Here is a 20,723-nt window from a genome sequence, read left to right as displayed (position 1 = left end):
GTCAGAAGGTCCTGCAGTTCATCTGATCCACCGCAGGTAGCTGGTAGAAGGAGCGTGCGGCTGGAGGATGTAGCGATGTAGGATGTAGGATGTAGGATGTAGCGTGCTGCTGGAGGATGCAGGATGTAGGATGTAGCGTGCTGCTGGAGGATGCAGGATGTAGCGTGCTGCTGGAGGATGATTGACAGATGAATACAGAAGGAAAAAGGTGTCTGATTGTTTTCACGGCGTCATTAAGCGTGTGTTGAGTGTTTGCCGTGTCGTTACAAAGGAAACTTGTCGATTCATTTTTAGGATTTGTAGCTCGTGTGGACGCAGGTGTGTCGACGGGCTACTGGCCGCAGGGGTCGGCCACTCTGGCGGTGAACACCAGCGCGTTGATGGTCGACTCTCTGATGAGCAGCAGGAACGGTCTGTCGGCCAGGAAAACTTCCCGGTTCAGGTTGATGGATCGTCCGACGGCCACCACGGCGGTGGAGGCCGCCGCCTCGCTGCCCTCCTCGTTCACCTGCAGACCACACAACAGGTTTAGTCTGGAGCCTGGGGGCCAGTCTGCTGATCTGGATCACAGGACGTCACGTCCTCTGAATGTTTTCTGGGAAGTTTACATTGTACAGAAAAAAGGTTCAGTTCCATTTGACTACTTTTAGCTGTTTCACGGAGCAGATTTGATCTGAACATGCTGAAGGTTTTAAAACCTTAACGTGGGGAATAAATGTAACTGGAGGGGTCACATGAAGATATGATTCAGTTATTAACATCTGGAGGGGCTGGTTCAGGTGATCAGGTGATCTGTCTCCAGGCTGACCGTCACACTAGGATCAAACACCATTAGGCCAATCAGTGAGTAGCTATCAGTGATGTCAGCGGCATGTGACTGACCTCCAGGAAGGCTTTATGGAAGGCGTCTGAGATGTGGAGTGCATCGTCGCTGTCCTCCAGCATCCCTGAAACAGACGGAGGTCATTAAATACTGAAACCAGCCGGTGAATCTGTCACGTCAGTGCGGTTTGAACTGTTAAAGCACCAAACATGAAGACAGCTGAGCGCTCTGCTATTGGTCGGTCCGTCCTCTCGGCTTCACGTCCCCCCCCAGGAGAGTTTCTCCTGCTGAGGCTCAGCAGCCGCTGTGGGCCGACCTTTGGTCCGGATCCTGGACCAAGACTTTCAGGTTTTAAGTCCTGTTTAAGTCCTCCAGGGTTTTACAGGAGGGCAGAGTTTCTCTATAGAAACTGATGATCCTGCAGCGTCTCAGTTACTTGAGGTTTGTAAAGACGACACCTGATGAACCTCCTACATCTCAGGTGAGTGTCCCCGCCCCCTCACCTGGCAGACGGGCCTTGTCAGGGCTGAACAGGTCGGTCAGCCCCATGGCCTGAAGCTTCTCCTTCAGGCTGAAACTGTCCTCCACCCTGAAGCGAGGGACGTGGACGGAGACGGTGGTTTCCTTCATCTCATCCATCCAGCTGGTCAGTTTCTTCAGGTCCAGACTCTCCTCCACCTCCACAGCAAACAGTGAAACACAGCAAACACCTGAACACACAGACAATAACCTCCTTCCTCAGCCTGAACTGCTTTGGTTCTATCTACATCTGTTCGTTCAGGCCGACTGAGCCACCAGCTTTTGTTCCATTTCATCACCCTCCATTAATGAGAGTTCTCTTCTATGCAGATGACACTCTGATTTATGTTTACGTCCTTCCTGGAAATCCTGGTTATCTAAACTTGGACATCATCAAATCACATTTAGATCACAGCTGCCTGAAAACGACATTTTCTAATTATACTATCAGGATTATTTTTTCCTGCAACCCAAAACTGACTGAGAGCGACTGTTTTAAATGAGCTTTTTATTATGAAAAGGGAAAAAATATTTGATGCATTTAGTTGGTTATGAAACTGGAAAGACAAATTGGACTGGCTGTGAATAAGGAAGAAAAACTAGTTGTTTGATAAATATTGTATGTTGATCTACATGTAAACACTTTTAAAGTTGTGGAGCAGAGCGGTTGTGTGTCCGAGATCAGAAAGACAAAATGAAGTAGGAGCAGTGAGTACCTGACTCAGCGTGGTCCCTTTGCTCGGCAGGATGATCACCATGGTGATGTCGTCTCCGCGGTACGGCATCTCCAGCAGCTGCACATGGTCGTCAGGGAAGTACCTGTACCGGAACTTGTTCTCCTGGTACATCATGTTGACTGAGCAGCTGCGACTGTCGCTAACGTGGAAGTCGGAGACGTACACGTTATCTTTGTCGAACTTGTTCTTCCACTGACCCTGAGAGGAGATTCGCACCAGAGAATCCATCATTTAATTGTCTCTGACATGGTTCAGTCAGCAGCCCTCAGGTTCCTTCTGTTGTAGCTGAGGAACATTTTATGGAACAGTTTTCTCCTTGTATGCAGATGACCTCCTCCTTTATGCTAATGATCCTTTGGGCCCCTCCCATGTTATCAATACTGTTTTGGATCAGTTTTAGGCTTTAAACTAAACCTGAACTTTTTAATCAAATCGTTAATTTGGAACAAGTTCATCATTTATTCATTTGTACGGAGTAAAATCTGCATCTAAAATAGTTCTGTAATTGAAAAACCTTTAAGATCAAGTTTTCCTACACTTATTTCTAAAATACATTTAAAAATAGTTTTCACTTAAAACATAAATATGATTCAGTTCTGGAATTGTTATATTATAATATATTTTATAGTTTGATATTTCAGCTCTTCAGATTTTATCGCCCTCTTCAAGCTGCTGCCTCCATCAGTGAGTTTGTTCTAAACTCTCCAACACCAGCTGAAACAGAACTGGTCCAGCTTTATTCATCAGGTTTCACAGTCATGGTGTCGTGTCCCTGTCAGACCACCTGGTCTCTACAGGGCTCCTGGACCACAGGTCTGACAGGTGTCAGGTACCAACCTTGAAGTAGATGGTGTTGACAAGGACCAGGACCGTGTTGGAGTCCAGCGCCCCCGGTGGCAGCGTGTCCTGGATCAGGTTCTCAGTCTTGTTGGAGATCCAGTTGTTGATGGTGACACGTGCCTTCTCCGGGTTCTCCTGCAGCGCAGAACCAGAGTTATTTAAGAACCTTTATCTTTACGTTTAGACACTTTAAAGCCTGTTCTTCTGTTTGACCCCCCCCCCACGGGTCACATGACGACGTAGAGACCACATGATACCTTGAAGTTGAGCGGCAGCAGTTTGGCGCCGTACACCGTCTCACTGATGTTCTGGTACGTCTCATTGAAGATCAGAGATTTGTCTCCGAACAGCCGGTTGGCGGAGATCAGCTCGGTGGTCTCGTCCTTCTTCCTGTACAGGCGACAGTTGAGTTTGGCGAAGAAGAAGTGGACCTGGTCCGACGTCTTCTCCTTGATGGTGTCGAACTCAAACACCTGCACACAGAAACGTGGTTTTAACCTCCGAGTCAGAACAAACAGGAAGAGACACCTCAACCAAGATTAACCTTAAAGGGACAGTTCACCCCAAAACCCTCAAGCTGTTTCCACCTCACGTTAACATGACCAGACAGACAGACAGACAGACAGACAGACAGACAGACAGACAGACAGACAGACAGACAGACAGACAGACAGACAGACAGACAGACAGACAGACGCTGGACTAATTGATGAAGCTGATGGTGTCCGTACGGCGCTCTGACCTCCATGATCTGCTGTAGCGTCTGGTTACAGGCCCCCAGTTTGGTCATGGCGAACGCCGTGGACACGCTGATGGGGGACATGAAGATGTTGGACTCGGGGGTCTTGCTGAGGGCGAGCTGTTTGTAGAGCGCCAGCGCGAAGCGGCCGTTGGCCTTCGACAGCTCCCACACTCGGGGGTTGGTGGACTCGGGGACCGGCTCGGGCTCCGGGGTGGGGCCTTCGGGGTCGGGGTCGGGGCTGCGGTAGATGCAGCGCGGCTCCAGGGGAAGGTCTCTGGGTTTGGCGCCACAGATGTCCGGTTGGATGGCGAAGGTGACGGGCAGGACCGCCAGAACCAACAGCCAATCAGCAGCTCTCATTCTGGACAGACACCCAATCACATTTAGTCAGAAACGGCCCAATTAATTTTTTTGTCCTGATTTATTTCTTCATGACCGGATGGTTTTTCTGTCGCATCCTTAAATCTGATTCATCATCTTCATCAATTACAAACATCTGTTTGATCAATAAACACTTTTCTATTTTTAAATAAGAGATAAATTCACAGCCTGGAATCAAGGCGGCCTCACGACCCCCCATGAAGCCTTGGTGACCCACAGAGGGGTCGGGAACGTCACGTTGGGAACCAGATTATCTGATTTCAACAGTTGGAAAACATTGAAACACACACACACACACTGTAGTGTCTCAGTGTGTGTGTGTGTGCTAGTTAGTCAGTGTGTCAGTGTGTAGTGGAGGTCTATAGTGTGTGTGTGTGTGTGTGTGTGTGTGCTAGTTAGTCAGTGTGTCAGTGTGTAGTGGAGGTCTATAGTGTGTGTGTGTGTGTGTGTTAGTTAGTCAGTGTGTTAGTGTGTAGTGGAGGTCTATAGTGTGTGTGTCCTAGTTAGTCAGTGTGTTAGTGTGTAGTGGAGGTCTATAGTGTGTGTGTGTGTGTTAGTTAGTCAGTGTGTCAGTGTGTAGTGGAGGTCTATAGTGTGTGTGTGTGTGTTAGTTAGTCAGTGTGTTAGTGTGTAGTGGAGGTCTATAGTGTGTGTGTCCTAGTTAGTCAGTGTGTTAGTGTGTAGTGGAGGTCTATAGTGTGTGTGTCCTAGTTAGTCAGTGTGTAGTGTGTAGTGGAGGTCTATAGTGTGTGTGTGTGTGTGTTAGTTAGTCAATGTGTCAGTGTGTAGTGGAGGTCTATAGTGTGTGTGTGTGTTAGTTAGTCAGTGTGTTAGTGTGTAGTGGAGGTCTATAGTGTGTGTGTCCTAGTTAGTCAGTGTGTAGTGTGTAGTGGAGGTCTATAGTGTGTGTGTGTGTGTGTTAGTTAGTCAATGTGTCAGTGTGTAGTGGAGGTCTATAGTGTGTGTGTGTGTTAGTTAGTCAGTGTGTTAGTGTGTAGTGGAGGTCTATAGTGTGTGTGTGTGTGTGTTAGTTAGTCAGTGTGTTAGTGTGTAGTGGAGGTCTATAGTGTGTGTGTCCTAGTTAGTCAGTGTGTAGTGTGTAGTGGAGGTCTATAGTGTGTGTGTGTGTGTGTTAGTTAGTCAATGTGTCAGTGTGTAGTGGAGGTCTATAGTGTGTGTGTGTGTTAGTTAGTCAGTGTGTCAGTGTGTAGTGGAGGTCTATAGTGTGTGTGTGTGTTAGTTAGTCAGTGTGTCAGTGTGTAGTGGAGGTCTATAGTGTGTGTGTGTGCTAGTTAGTCAGTGTGTCAGTGTGAAGTGGAGGTCTATAGTGTGTGTGTGCTAGTTAGTCAGTGTGTTAGTGTGTAGTGGAGGTCTATAGTGTGTGTGTGCTAGTTAGTCAGTGTGTAGTGGAGGTCTATAGTGTGTGTGTGTGTTAGTCAGTGTGTCAGTGTGTAGTGGAGGTCTATAGTGTGTGTGAGTGTTAGTTAGTCAGTGTGTTAGTGTGTAGTGGAGGTCTATAGTGTGTGTGTGTGTGTTAGTTAGTCAGTGTGTTAGTGTGTAGTGGAGGTCTATAGTGTGTGTGTGCTAGTTAGTCAGTGTGTCAGTGTGTAGTGGAGGTCTATAGTGTGTGTGTGTGTGTTAGTTAGTCAGTGTGTCAGTGTGTAGTGGAGGTCTATAGTGTGTGTGTGTGTGCTAGTTAGTCAGTGTGTCAGTGTGTAGTGGAGGTCTATAGTGTGTGTGTGTGTTAGTTAGTCAGTGTGTTAGTGTGTAGTGGAGGTCTATAGTGTGTGTGTGTGTTAGTCAGTGTGTAGTGGAGGTCTATAGTGTGTGTGTGCTAGTTAGTCAGTGTGTAGTGGAGGTCTATAGTGTGTGTGTGTGTTAGTCAGTGTGTCAGTGTGTAGTGGAGGTCTATAGTGTGTGTGTGTGTTAGTCAGTGTGTCAGTGTGTAGTGGAGGTCTATAGTGTGTGTGAGTGTTAGTTAGTCAGTGTGTTAGTGTGTAGTGGAGGTCTATAGTGTGTGTGTGTGTTAGTCAGTGTGTCAGTGTGTAGTGGAGGTCTATAGTGTGTGTGAGTGTTAGTTAGTCAGTGTGTTAGTGTGTAGTGGAGGTCTATAGTGTGTGTGTGTGTGTTAGTTAGTCAGTGTGTTAGTGTGTAGTGGAGGTCTATAGTGTGTGTGTGTGCTAGTTAGTCAGTGTGTCAGTGTGTAGTGGAGGTCTATAGTGTGTGTGTGTGTGTTAGTTAGTCAGTGTGTTAGTGTGTAGTGGAGGTCTATAGTGTGTGTGTGTGTGTTAGTTAGTCAGTGTGTCAGTGTGTAGTGGAGGTCTATAGTGTGTGTGTGTTAGTTAGTCAGTGTGTCAGTGTGTAGTGGAGGTCTATAGTGTGTGTGCTAGTTAGTCAGTGTGTAGTGGAGGTCTATAGTGTGTGTGTGTGTGCTAGTTAGTCAGTGTGTTAGTGTGTAGTGGAGGTCTATAGTGTGAGTGTGTGTGTTAGTCAGTGTGTTAGTGTGTAGTGGAGGTCTATAGTGTGTGTGTGTGTGTGTTAGTTAGTCAGTGTGTCAGTGTGTAGTGGAGGTCTATAGTGTGTGTGTGTTAGTTAGTCAGTGTGTCAGTGTGTAGTGGAGGTCTATAGTGTGTGTGTGTTAGTTAGTCAGTGTGTCAGTGTGTAGTGGAGGTCTATAGTGTGTGTGTGTGTGTTAGTTAGTCAGTGTGTCAGTGTGTAGTGGAGGTCTATAGTGTGTGTGTGTGTGTTAGTTAGTCAGTGTGTCAGTGTGTAGTGGAGGTCTATAGTGTGTGTGTGTTAGTTAGTCAGTGTGTCAGTGTGTAGTGGAGGTCTATAGTGTGTGTGTGTTAGTTAGTCAGTGTGTCAGTGTGTAGTGGAGGTCTATAGTGTTCCTGTTGTTCTGGATCAACATGTTCTCTGTCTTTCTTTAGTCTCCTCTGATGAACAACATGTCTGAAGTCTTTTCTCACTCGTTCTGCTTCAGTGACTTCTGGAACCTTTTAGCTGAGGTTGGACACATTTTAGGGACATGAAGAAGAAGAAGGTCCTCCAAGAGACGACGTCAGCAGAAGAAGAAGCAGCAGCGTTCAGAGAGCAGAGGGGTTATAACAGTTAAATCTCCTCAGAGGGGGGGTTGTGTAAATGGTCACTAAAGCTGCTCAACAGGATCTGAACTGGAGCACAAACACACTGCAGCGTGTCACATGACAGCAGGTGAAGCTTCAGTTAAAACATCATGAACTCTTCCTTCAAGATTAAATCACGTCCGACGCCTGATGTCCAACTTTAAAGATAAAAACATGAACACGGAGATGAAATGTGAACAAAGAGCTGAAGCGTTTCTTCAGGAGCTCCGAGGGAAAACTAAAGCGTCCAGTTTCAGGATAAAACCCCAAACAGAAGCCGACACGCTCAGCGTTTGACAGATTAATTAGTGAAATCTTACCTGAGCAGGTAGAGTGAAGTCGGACAGTCAGACGTGCAGTCAGAGCTGAACTCAGGTCAGTGTCCCGCAGAGCGCTCAAACACCACGGCGACCTTTGAGACATTGATCGTGTTAGTCAGCAGATGAGCTCCAGGAAACATCTGAACACAAAGCGGCTGCTGAACTCACCTGATCAATAACTGCAGGACGCCTGGCCCCAACGTAAAGGCAGGAATAACCACGGCTCAGTCAGGATTCTAGTGTTCTGGACTTTATTTGTAATAAAATAATACAAACGTGCACAAAGGAAGTAAAAACAGAAACATAAACACACTTCTGGTGAAACGAGTGACAACAGACAAAGTTGGCAGATTTCCAGTCAGACAGAACAACGAGCACCAGACTCCATTTTAAAAAATCAGTTTTTAAAATCACAGCACCTGTACAGTTCTAAAATGCTCCAGCAGATCTTAGACGTGGTCATTGATCAGCAGGTTTCAGAGATCCTGACACACCTCTCTGGTCCTGGTCTTCATGATCAGTCACACCAGCAGTGTGTCCTTACTGATCACACTGAGCACCAGACTCCATCTAAAAATTCACAGTTTTTAAAACATTCTCACAGATTTCAGTCTGAGCAGCAGAGGGTTCCTGATGTTTTGGTTTCTGCCAAAAGACGGCAGATCCTGTGAAACCCGTCTGATTATGAAAACCAGGACCCGAGTCAGACCAGCAGGTCTTACTGAACATACTGAGCACCTCCGACGCACCAGACTCCATTCAAGAATTGGCTGTTTTTAAAGCGCTCCAGCAGATTTCAGTGTGAGTCAGAAGAGTTTGGGCAGCTGTCGGAGGCGGCTCAGGTCCAGGATGTTTCCCACTGATGCTTCTGTTTGACGGCTGCTCGCCCTCGATAAAGATGGCCGTCGGCTGGAGCAGTTCTCCTTGTCGGCGGTGTTTGGTTTGGTGCCGCCGGCTAACAGCTGCATTTTGGGGCGCAGGTCCCGGATCAGCTGACTCTGTGGGAGGAGCTTCACATTCAGAGCTTCCGACAGCGGCGGTCGAGCTGCCGCCGGCACCTCCTCCTCCTCCTCCTCTCCCTCCTCCTCCTCAATCAGCCCGTACCTCCTCATGTACTTCTTGGTGGCCAGAGACATGTTGCTTGGCGACAGCAGGGAGTCACTGGAGGAAGCGGGGGCGTGGCGAGGGGCGTGGCCTCCCAGAGACAGGCGGCTGAGCTGAGAGTCGCTCAGGTAGCGCAGGGCGATGGCGTTGGCCTCCAGACTCAGGTCCACGCTGCCGCCCTGAAACAGAGAGCTGGCCGTCGGCTCGGACACGCTCAGTCTGGACAGGACCGCCGCCGGGTTGATGCTCGCCAGAGTGCTGGTACACACACACACACACACACACACACACACACACACACACACACACAGTGACAGAAACATTTCACAGTTTGTCCACCAGACGGCGCTGACGACACGCTTCCCTCCCTCTAATACAATATACAATCATATATTACATATATTATCCGCGAGATGATGTCATGTGACTATTAAGAACGGCCCGTCGGTAAACAGCACTCCCACCTCTAATACTACAAATCCCACAATGCACTGAACAGCTGCCGCGCTAGTCAGGACCCGTGCAGCAGCCCCTCCTCCCCCAGGTATAATGACACACCGATCAGTGCCGTTATAGCGGGGGGGCAGTTTGACCTGTGTGTGTTGTTAGTGGAGCTGATGTGTCTTTGATTAAAGAATCTAAATATGAGACAAAAAGAAAAGAATTATTTAAAATTCTGTTTCTTTCATTGAGGAGAAGCTGTTGAAGTTTGGCTGTTTACCTTCATATTTCTGGATAAATATATTTTATTATATCTCTGTCACCCTGTTTCACAGTTTGACCCCCCTGCTCTAATGTCTAATTTCCAGAGTTTCCATGACTCAAGAGGTTCATTTCCTCTAAATGTCACATGACCTCTTTAAAAAAGCCATCTAGGTGGTTCCAGACCGGGGGGGCCCGGGGGGGCCCTTTTACTGCGTCTTTACCGTCACAGTCTGAAGAGTTTGGCCTCATCTGCTCACAGCGCTGGTGTTTTAACTGATGAGTTACTTTCTAAATGGAGGGACAGCCGAGGACAGGAGCCAGGGATCCACTAGACCACTAGACCCTTCAGGTCTTTGTGGAGACCAGATGACCACATTAGGTACATACAGGTAACCCCCCCCCCCAGAGGGACCAGGTGAGCTCTGTACCTGCTGCTCTCCACAGTCTGGTGGACTCTTCTGTCAGACTCCATCAGATCTTGGTCCACGTCAACTCCAAGCTGCTGCAGCCGCCACAGGGTGGCGCCGACCACCGGGTCCCCCCCCCCACCCTGCTGCTTCGTCCTGGAGGAGGAGGACGAGGAGGAGGACGAGGAGGAGGACGAGGAGGAGGACGAGGAGGAGGACGACTGGGAGCGGTCTGACAGGCTCCTCCTCCTGGACTCCTCTTCCTGTCTGACAGGCTCCTCCTCCTGGAGACGGCTGGTCAGCTGATTCTGAAGACACCAGAGGACAGGTGGTCACATGATCAGATCAGGTACACCGTGTCATGTGACCTTCTGACGGACTCCTTACCATCAGGTTCTGGTAGAAGCTCTGCTGGTCGTCTGCTGCTCTGCACATGCTGGCGCTCTCCCCCAGAACGGGACTCTGCAGACCCCCCAAGCTGCTGAAACACATCAGGTCAGAGTCTGGGTCAGAGTCCTGGTCCACATCAGGTCAGAGTCCTGGTCCACATCAGGTCATCACTGACTGCTGATGGGACCATGTGGTCTGATTGGCTGCTGGGTGTCTGTTAAAGTGATGGACGCCTACGAAGTGGTTTAATGTCTAAATTAATTAATTAATTCTCTGACTGCGTTAGCTTTGAGGCTAGCATCATGTTAGCTTTGTGGCTAGCACTGCGTCAGCTTTGAGGCTAGCATCATGTTAGCTTTGTGGCTAGCACTGCGTCAGCTTTGTGGCTAGCATCATGTTAGCTTTGTGGCTAGCACTGCGTTAGCTTTGTGGCTAGCATCATGTTAGCTTTGTGGCTAGCACTGCGTCAGCTTTGAGGCTAGCATCATGTTAGCTTTGTGGCTAACAGCTGAGCCAGAGGTTGCAGGTGTCAGTGTGAATGTTTGTGAGGACATGAACGACACCTGGCTGCTCTCTGATCAAAAACCAATCAGCTGTCAGTCTCACCTGTGACGTCCAGGGGGGGAGACGGTGGCCTCCTGACCTGTGATGTCACTGTCCTCAGCCCCGCCCACAGGCCTGATGACTGGCAGGTCCGCGGGAGGGGGGTGTCTGCAGGAGGAGGAGGGGCTGGGGGAGGACGAGGGGGGAGGAGCCTGTACCTCCTGATGAGGGAGGGGTTGGACGGGATCCCCCCAGAACAGACTGGCACCTGTAAACCAGAGGCACAAAACACCTGGTGACACCTGTCCTGTCAGTCACCTGTCTGCTTACCTGTTCAGATACCTGCCCCCCCACACTCTCACCAGTCTCACCTGACCCCCCCTCCCCCGTAGCCTCACCTGTCCCCACGGCGATGCTGGCGGTGCTCCTGGGTGTGTGAGTGTCCACCTGCTGACTGGAGGTGTGAAGTTTCCTCTGAGCCTCCAGCAGCATCTGCACCTGAAGACAGGAAACAGGAAACAGGTCATTTTCTCTGCAGGTCTGCTCTCTTCAGCTAAACTCTTCAGACGATCAAAGTGAGCATCATTAGCATGTTGGGGTCCCCACTGCGTGCTAGAACCATGAACACACAGCTGTTCTGTCAGTGTGAAACTGGGGGCTGCCGACCGTCAGGAACATCCTGGTACTTTTCTACCAGGAAGTAGAACGTTTTTGGCTCCACCTCCTCTGAGCCCCCGTCACGTGGAGCTGAGCTCTGCACCGCGACGCCTGAGCTGCAACGAGCGCACACACACCTGCCCCTCAGCCCCTGCCGGTGGTAGGGGTGCATTGTGGGTAACGTAGGCTCCAGGTTTGAACAGAGAAGAAGAACCTCTGTGCTCTCACCTGAGCCTGCAGGAGGCGCAGCTGTCGGTCCTGATGGAGGAGGAGGTGGTAGGGGTCGTACGGTGGGACTCCCCCAACCTGATCACAGCAATGATTCACACAGGAGGAGGGACGGGGGAAGCAGGGGGGAGGGACGGGGTCTGCCGCAGGACGGGAGGGGGAGTCACCACACCAGGGGACAGCAGGAGGGCGGAGGACAGGGGAAGGAGGAGGAGTGTGGTCATGGCCAGAGAGAGGAGAGGAGGCGCTGTGGGAGAGGGGGTGGGAGGGAGTGTGGTGATGGGAGGATGGGGGAGGAAGAGTGTGGTGATGGGAGGATGGGGGAGGAAGAGTGTGGTGATGGGAGGATGGGGGAGGAAGAGTGTGGTGATGGGAGGATGGAGGAGGAGAAGGAGTGTGGTGATGGGAGGATGGGGGAGGAGAAGGAGTGTGGTGATGGGAGGATGGGGGAGGAGGAGGAGTGTGGTGATGGGAGGATGGGGGAGGAGGAGGAGTGTGGTGATGGGAGGATGGGGGAGGAGGAGGAGTGTGGTGATGGGAGGATGGGGGAGGAGAAGGAGTGTGGTGATGGGAGGATGGAGGAGGAGAAGGAGTGTGGTGATGGGAGGATGGGGGAGGAGAAGGAGTGTGGTGATGGGAGGATGGGGGAGGAGGAGGAGTGTGGTGATGGGAGGATGGGGGAGGAAGAGTGTGGTCATGGTCAGAGAGAGGAGAGGAGGCGCTGTGGGAGAGGGGGTGGGAGGGAGGGTGGTGATGGGAGGATGGAGGAGGAGGAGGAGGATGGAGTTGTGGGGAGGAGAAGATGGAGGTGCACTCGTAGGTGTGGGTGGGGCAGCAGGTGCAGGGCTGCAGGTTGGAGTTGGGGGTGCTGTGCAGGTGAGGAGGAGGATGAGGAGGAAGAGGAGCAGCAGGTCTGGGGGCTGAGGAGGAGGAGTGGTGGTTTCCGGTTGGAGGCCTGTGGGCGGGGCCTGGGTCCTGCCAAGCGTTCTGATTGGAGGTGAAGCTGCCGTCCATCAGCAGAGACAGTTCAGGAACAGACGGCTGGACTCTGCGGGCCTGAAACAGAAGAACCTTCTTAAGATCCCAGAAGCTCCATCAGCTCCGTCAGCTCAGAGGTCTGAAGGTCTTCAAAGACCTGCTCAGCTACTTTAGATCTTATGGTTCAAAGATAAGTGGATTTTATGAGACTAGAACCAAACCGACCGACCGACCGACCACAGCCAGACACCTCAGAGTGACAGCGGCCGGACTCCACCCGCTTCATTAGCATTAATGTTAGCACTGACCTGCTGGGCAGGGGGGTGGGGGCTCGGCGACGGGCGGGGGGACAGGTCCTCGACTCCAGAGTCGTGGTCACTGGACGACAGACCGGCAGCTGGCGGCGCCGCTCTGCGGACAGAGAGGACGGTGTCATGTGTCACATGGTCGTCAGGAAGAAGCTTCAGGGCGGAGCTCCGAGCCAAACATCCAAAAACCACAATCCCTGTTTACTGGAACAGTCAGACACCTTAAACACACCTGACACACACCTTAAACACACCTGACACACACCTTAAACACACCTTAAACACACCTGACACACACCTTAAACACACCTGACACACACCTGACACACACCTTAAACACACCTTAAACACACACCTGACACACACCTTAAACACACACCTTAAACACACACCTTAAACACACACCTGACACACACCTTAAACACACACCTTAAACACACACCTTAAACACACACCTGACACACACCTTAAACACACACCTTAAACACACCTTAAACACACACCTTAAACACACACCTGACACACACCTTAAACACACACCTTAAACACACACCTTAAACACACCTTAAACACACACCTTAAACACACCTTAAACACACACCTTAAACACACACCTGACACACACCTTAAACACACACCTTAAACACACCTTAAACACACACCTTAAACACACACCTTAAACACACACCTGACACACACCTTAAACACACCTGACACACACCTGACACACACCTGACACACACCTGACACACACCTGACACACACCTTAAACACACATCTTAAACACACCTGACACACACCTGACACACACCTTAAACACACCTTAAACACACACCTTAAACACACACCTGACACACACCTGACACACACACCTTAAACACACACCTGACACACACCTTAAACACACACCTTAAACACACACCTGACACACACCTTAAACACACACCTTAAACACACACCTTAAACACACACCTGACACACACCTTAAACACACACCTTAAACACACACCTTAAACACACACCTTAAACACACACCTGACACACACCTTAAACACACCTGACACACACCTGACACACACCTTAAACACACATCTTAAACACACCTGACACACACCTGACACACACCTTAAACACACCTTAAACACACCTTAAACACACACCTTAAACACACACCTGACACACACCTGACACACACACCTTAAACACACACCTTAAACACACACCTTAAACACACACCTTAAACACACCTGACACACACCTGACACACACCTTAAACACACCTGAAACACACCTGAAACACACCTGACACACACCTGACACACACCTTAAACACACCTTAAACACACCTTAAACACACCTTAAACACACACCTGACACACACCTGACACACACCTTAAACACACCTGACACACACCTTAAACACACACCTAACACACACCTTAAACACACACCTGACACACACCTGACACACACACCTTAAACACACACCTGACACACACCTTAAACACACACCTTAAACACACACCTTAAACACACACCTGACACACATCTTAAACACACACCTTAAACACACACCTTAAACACACACCTGACACACACCTTAAACACACACCTTAAACACACACCTTAAACACACACCTTAAACACACACCTTAAACACACACCTGACACACACCTTAAACACACCTGACACACACCTGACACACACCTTAAACACACCTTAAACACACCTTAAACACACACCTTAAACACACACCTGACACACACCTGACACACACACCTTAAACACACACCTTAAACACACACCTTAAACACACCTGACACACACCTGACACACACCTTAAACACACCTGAAACACACCTGAAACACACCTGACACACACCTGACACACACCTTAAACACACCTTAAACACACCTTAAACACACCTCACACACACCTTAAACACACACCTGACACACACCTTAAACACACCTGACACACACCTTAAACACACACCTAACACACACCTTAAACACACCTGACACACACCTTAAACACACACCTGAAACACACACCTGACACACACCTTAAACACACCCCTGACACACACCTTAAACACACACCTGACACACACCTTAAACACACACCTGACACACACCTTAAACACACCTGACACACACCTTAAACACACCTGACACACACCTTAAACACACACCTGACACACACCTTAAACACACACCTGACACACACCTGACACACACCTTAAACACACACCTGACACACACCTTAAACACACACCTGACACACACCTGACACACACCTTAAACACACACCTGACACACACCTTAAACACACACCTGACACACACCTGACACACACCTAACACACACCTAACACACACCTTAAACACACACCTGACACACACCTTAAACACACACCTGACACACACCTTAAACACACACCTGACACACACCTAACACACACCTTAAACACACACCTAACACACACCTAACACACACCTTAAACACACACCTGACACACACCTTAAACACACACCTGACACACACCTGACACACACCTGACACACACCTAACACACACCTTAAACACACACCTTAAACCCACACCTGACACACACCTTAAACACACACCTGACACACACCTTAAACACACACCTGACACACACCTTAAACACACCTGACACACACCTAACACACACCTAACACACACCTTAAACACACACCTGACACACACCTGACACACACCTTAAACACACATCTTAAACACACCTGACACACACCTGACACACACCTTAAACACACCTTAAACACACCTTAAACACACACCTTAAACACACACCTGACACACACCTGACACACACACCTTAAACACACACCTTAAACACACACCTTAAACACACACCTTAAACACACCTGACACACACCTGACACACACCTTAAACACACCTGAAACACACCTGAAACACACCTGACACACACCTGACACACACCTTAAACACACCTTAAACACACCTTAAACACACCTTAAACACACACCTGACACACACCTGACACACACCTTAAACACACCTGACACACACCTTAAACACACACCTAACACACACCTTAAACACACACCTGACACACACCTGACACACACACCTTAAACACACACCTGACACACACCTTAAACACACACCTTAAACACACACCTTAAACACACACCTGACACACATCTTAAACACACACCTTAAACACACACCTTAAACACACACCTGACACACACCTTAAACACACACCTTAAACACACACCTTAAACACACACCTTAAACACACACCTTAAACACACACCTGACACACACCTTAAACACACCTGACACACACCTGACACACACCTTAAACACACCTTAAACACACCTTAAACACACACCTTAAACACACACCTGACACACACCTGACACACACACCTTAAACACACACCTTAAACACACACCTTAAACACACCTGACACACACCTGACACACACCTTAAACACACCTGAAACACACCTGAAACACACCTGACACACACCTGACACACACCTTAAACACACCTTAAACACACCTTAAACACACCTCACACACACCTTAAACACACACCTGACACACACCTTAAACACACCTGACACACACCTTAAACACACACCTAACACACACCTTAAACACACCTGACACACACCTTAAACACACACCTGAAACACACACCTGACACACACCTTAAACACACCCCTGACACACACCTTAAACACACACCTGACACACACCTTAAACACACACCTGACACACACCTTAAACACACCTGACACACACCTTAAACACACCTGACACACACCTTAAACACACACCTGACACACACCTTAAACACACACCTGACACACACCTGACACACACCTTAAACACACACCTGACACACACCTTAAACACACACCTGACACACACCTGACACACACCTTAAACACACACCTGACACACACCTTAAACACACACCTGACACACACCTGACACACACCTAACACACACCTAACACACACCTTAAACACACACCTGACACACACCTTAAACACACACCTGACACACACCTTAAACACACACCTGACACACACCTAACACACACCTTAAACACACACCTAACACACACCTAACACACACCTTAAACACACACCTGACACACACCTTAAACACACACCTGACACACACCTGACACACACCTAACACACACCTTAAACACACACCTTAAACCCACACCTGACACACACCTTAAACACACACCTGACACACACCTTAAACACACACCTGACACACACCTTAAACACACCTGACACACACCTAACACACACCTAACACACACCTTAAACACACACCTGACACACACCTGACACACACCTTAAACACACACCTGACACACACCTAACACACACACCTGACACACACCTGACACACACCTTAAACACACACCTGACACACACCTTAAACACACACCTGACACACACCTTAAACACACACCTGACACACACCTGACACACACCTTAAACACACACCTAACACACACCTTAAACACACACCTGACACACACCTTAAACACACACCTGACACACACCTTAAACACACACCTGACACACACCTTAAACACACACCTGACACACACCTAACACACACCTTAAACACACACCTGACACACACCTTAAACACACACCTGACACACACCTTAAGGGGAACACTTAAGGAGATTCCTCACTAAGCGGCTTTGGTACCTGCTGAAGGAGGCCTGAGCCGCCCTGAAGACCTCCACCTGTCTGCTGTGGTCCTCTGAGCCCAGCTCACACTGCACAGCCTGACCCTCCACCAGGACCACCTGCTGTGGGGCACCAGACCACGTCAGACCACATTCAGGGGGAACCTCAGGACTACAGCATGTCTGAAGCTGCTGGTCACCTGTGGTGGCAGCGGCGTCGTTACCTGGTACAATGTGATGGACTGGGAGGCTGTCAGCAGCTGGTAGTCCAACTGCGGTGCTGGTCCCGGTCCCGGTCCTGGTCCTGGTCCACGACACTGGAAGAACAGCGGGGCTGTGTGCGTGGAGGCGAACAGGATGAGGAGGAAACAGCGGCTCTCTGACAGAACTCTGAAACAACAGAAACTCTGAGTGACACCAGAGCAGCAGCACAGTCTGAACACCTGGACCTCTGACAGGAAACTCACCTGTCCTGGAGGGCGGAGCCAAACAGGAACCGCAGACACCAGGCCCACACCTGAGGGCTGTACACGTGTGTGACTCCACTCAGCCAGCTGTCACATGACAGGAAGTGCATGAGCTACAGGTCACACAAACACAAGACAGAACACAGTCCTCCCTGTCCACATCCTGGTGTGTGAAGGACTGGGAGGTAGTAAAAGTGTTGGAACTGGTCCAGTAGATCACCTCAGAGTGTTATTCTAAGTGTGTGACAGCATCATGGAAAGGATCCCTACAGAGAGAGACCTGGAAGATCCTTTTGGTTTAACCACAAACAGCACACACACCAGACTACATTCACTAAAACAGGGATTTTAGAGAACAGGTGAGTGTGTGAGAGAGTGAGTGAGTGTGTGAGTGTGTGTGTGAGAGTGACTGTGTGTGTGTGTGAGAGTGAGTGAGTGAGTGTGAGTGAGTGTGTGAGAGAGTGTGAGTGAGTGTGTGAGTGACTGTGTGTGTGAGAGAGTGACTGTGTGTGAGAGTGAGTGTGTGTGGCTCACAGTCCGACCAGCGGCAGGCTGGAGGCTTTGGGGTCGGACTCCAGCAGCAGGAGGACTTTCCTGGTCTGATCCATGGTCAGAAACCTGAAACACCACAAACAGACGGTTCACACTCACCTGGCTCCCTCACAACAAGCCCCCCCCCCCCCCCCCCCTTTCCCGTTCCTACCCTCTCTGACGGGCGCCGTGTGGCGGCGGTCGGTTGGCGGAGGTGAGACTCCTCAGCAGAGCGGTGGGGATGATGGGGACGGCTCGGACCGGCTGGACGTCCACGCCGATGGCCGGACAGACGGACGACCAGCTGAGGCTGAAGGCGGCGGCGTCAGACCGCCGACAGCAGACGACACGACCTCCGACCCTCATCAGCTGGGACAGATCCAGAGTCTGTCTGCCGCCCACACACTGCTGCAGCACCTGAGACACAGACAGGCAGGCGGGGCACCTCAGACCTGGTCCGCCTGGCCCACACAGACCCGATCATCGGGACCAGATCCTGGACTTGGCGGACCGAGGGGGCCGTGACCTCTGAGCTGCAGGTGTCAGACTCACCTTGAAGCAGTGGTGGAACTCAGCCTCTGATTGGACGACTGTGTCGGACGCCGTCTCCACCTGCGTGGAGAACAAACAGGGAACCAGCACGTCTCCGGGCAGCAGGGCAGAGGGGACCCTGCCCGGGGCTCCGGCCTGGTCCCGACCCGGATCGAACCGGTCCAGAGTAACTGTGACCCCCTCCTCATCTGGACCACACACACACACACACACACACACATACACAGGGGTTAATACAGGCCTGACAGCAGCTGGACCAATCAGAGCTGAGGAGGAGGAGCAGGTGACCTCTGACCTGCGTCCACAGACAGCGTCCCCAGGAAGAAGCAGTGGAGGCGGGGCTTGTTACTGTGATGGGCGTGGCGCTGAGCCAGTCGCAGAGCTTTCTCCAAGAGCAGCACCCGAGGCTTCCTGCACACACACAGACAGACAGACACACAGACAGACACACAGACAGACACACAGACAGACAGACACACAGACCAGTTTTTTATTATCTAATGACTATTTGAATATTCATGACTCACTGTCATTAACATCACAACTAAACAGATAAAAGTGAAATAAATGTTTTTGGCCCTTAAAATGGTTCTGAGTAAAAAATCAATTAGACACCTGTGGACACGTGTGTGTGTGTGTGTGTGTGTGTGTGTGCACCTGTGGGAGCACAGCTGGAGGCGGAGCTTCTCTCCTGTGGGGGTGCCGTCCCACAGAGCTGATCTGGACTTGGGGAAGCTGAGCTTGCCGACGGCCTTCGTGGAGCTCCTGTTGGACACGAGGAAACGTCAGCTGACACCTGACATCACATTCTCACAGTTCTATCCGCTGAAGAACAAGAGGATTTATTATTTTATTTTATTTAAATCTGACATCTGCAGTTTGTTTTATTGTCAGTGTCAGTGGGTAAACATCCCATAATAACCTTCATGCTGTAGTTCAGCTGGTCTGTGGACTACTTTCAGGCTTTAGTAAACACAGGAGGCTTCTGTCATGGAGGGAACGTTATTATCGGACTGAGAACATCCACATGGTGGTGATTCCCCAGGAGAGCAGGAGAGGAGCGGCCATGTTGGATGGTGCTAACAGTTAGCCTCCTGCTAACGTTAGCTAAAGGCTGCAGCTGATTCCAGTTCATGTTTCTGTAGAAATAAGACGCTGAGTCTCAGAACAGCTTTGGGACCACAAAGAGGACTGGTCAAAGACCGGGGGTGTCTGTCAGAGGGTCATCGGTTCCCCAGCCCCCCAGGTGGACCCCCCCCCCTGTTCTCTGGTTCAGATGGAAAATACTGCAGACACGTTAAAGGACTGAATCCTCTTCCTGTCTCTGGGTGCTGGGACATGATCCCAGTCGCTCAGCTCTCCTGCTGGGGCTCATTGAGGCCCCGCAGACAGCCTGGGTTACCTGGTGGGGGGGCAGGTGTGACACCCAGCAGGTGTTGTTGACTTGAACCTGGTGTGCCGACATTAACTCACCTTCCTCTGACATTCTCCGGAGTAAAAACCGCCTCAAACGCTCCGGACGGCAGAGCCTGGAGGTTCACCGGGCAGCTCATCCCTGCTGTGGCCGACAGAGATGAACTATGAGCGGGGAGGGAACGCTCGGAGTCCCGCTAACAG

The 20,723-nt window shown here is 50.1% G+C and overlaps 2 protein-coding genes across 2 annotated transcripts in view; both read right to left on the bottom strand.

Annotated features, from left to right (window-relative positions):
• Positions 1–331: 331 nt before the first annotated feature.
• Positions 332–7,615, bottom strand: serpinc1 (serpin peptidase inhibitor, clade C (antithrombin), member 1). Its single transcript, XM_070832779.1, has 8 exons — positions 7,488–7,615; positions 3,662–4,022; positions 3,177–3,392; positions 2,917–3,054; positions 2,059–2,277; positions 1,327–1,501; positions 883–947; positions 332–508 (listed from the first exon to the last, which is right to left on the bottom strand). The coding sequence occupies exons 2-8, from the start codon at positions 4,019–4,021 to the stop codon at positions 332–334; spliced, it is 1,350 nt and encodes a 449-aa protein (XP_070688880.1). The 5' UTR covers position 4,022; positions 7,488–7,615.
• A 142-nt stretch (positions 7,616–7,757) lies between these two features.
• stil (STIL centriolar assembly protein) overlaps positions 7,758–20,723 on the bottom strand; it is a 13,150-nt gene continuing 184 nt past the window's right edge. The window contains exons 1-16 of the mRNA XM_070831552.1: positions 20,580–20,723; positions 19,764–19,871; positions 19,402–19,517; positions 19,107–19,294; positions 18,727–18,971; positions 18,558–18,641; positions 18,024–18,110; positions 17,781–17,946; positions 17,576–17,679; positions 12,808–12,910; positions 11,522–12,577; positions 11,035–11,134; positions 10,700–10,904; positions 10,091–10,184; positions 9,725–10,011; positions 7,758–8,849 (exon numbers count right to left, since the gene is read on the bottom strand). The exon at positions 20,580–20,723 is cut by the window's right edge and continues 184 nt beyond it. Coding sequence (XP_070687653.1) covers positions 8,294–8,849; positions 9,725–10,011; positions 10,091–10,184; positions 10,700–10,904; positions 11,035–11,134; positions 11,522–12,577; positions 12,808–12,910; positions 17,576–17,679; positions 17,781–17,946; positions 18,024–18,110; positions 18,558–18,641; positions 18,727–18,971; positions 19,107–19,294; positions 19,402–19,517; positions 19,764–19,871; positions 20,580–20,659 — 3,579 coding nt within the window. The 5' untranslated portion in view covers positions 20,660–20,723 and the 3' untranslated portion in view covers positions 7,758–8,293. The remainder of the gene's footprint in view (positions 8,850–9,724; positions 10,012–10,090; positions 10,185–10,699; positions 10,905–11,034; positions 11,135–11,521; positions 12,578–12,807; positions 12,911–17,575; positions 17,680–17,780; positions 17,947–18,023; positions 18,111–18,557; positions 18,642–18,726; positions 18,972–19,106; positions 19,295–19,401; positions 19,518–19,763; positions 19,872–20,579) is intronic.

Source organism: Pempheris klunzingeri, chromosome 6, assembly GCF_042242105.1.
Source record: "Pempheris klunzingeri isolate RE-2024b chromosome 6, fPemKlu1.hap1, whole genome shotgun sequence".
Classification (NCBI taxonomy): Eukaryota; Metazoa; Chordata; class Actinopteri; order Acropomatiformes; family Pempheridae; genus Pempheris; species Pempheris klunzingeri.
Note: the sequence above shows the minus strand (reverse complement) of the source record. Positions and strands in the feature narration are given on the sequence as shown.

Excerpts from the sequence above, each read along its gene's own strand:
- serpinc1 (XM_070832779.1), bottom strand. The coding sequence starts at position 4,021 with ATGAGAGCTGCTGATTGGCTGTTGGTTCTGGCGGTCCTGCCCGTCACC. Across the intron at positions 3,393-3,661 it reads CGCTACAGCAGATCATGGAG|GTGTTTGAGTTCGACACCAT; the intron begins GTCAGAGCGCCG and ends TTCTGTGTGCAG. Across the intron at positions 509-882 it reads TCCATAAAGCCTTCCTGGAG|GTGAACGAGGAGGGCAGCGA; the intron begins GTCAGTCACATG and ends TGTGGTCTGCAG.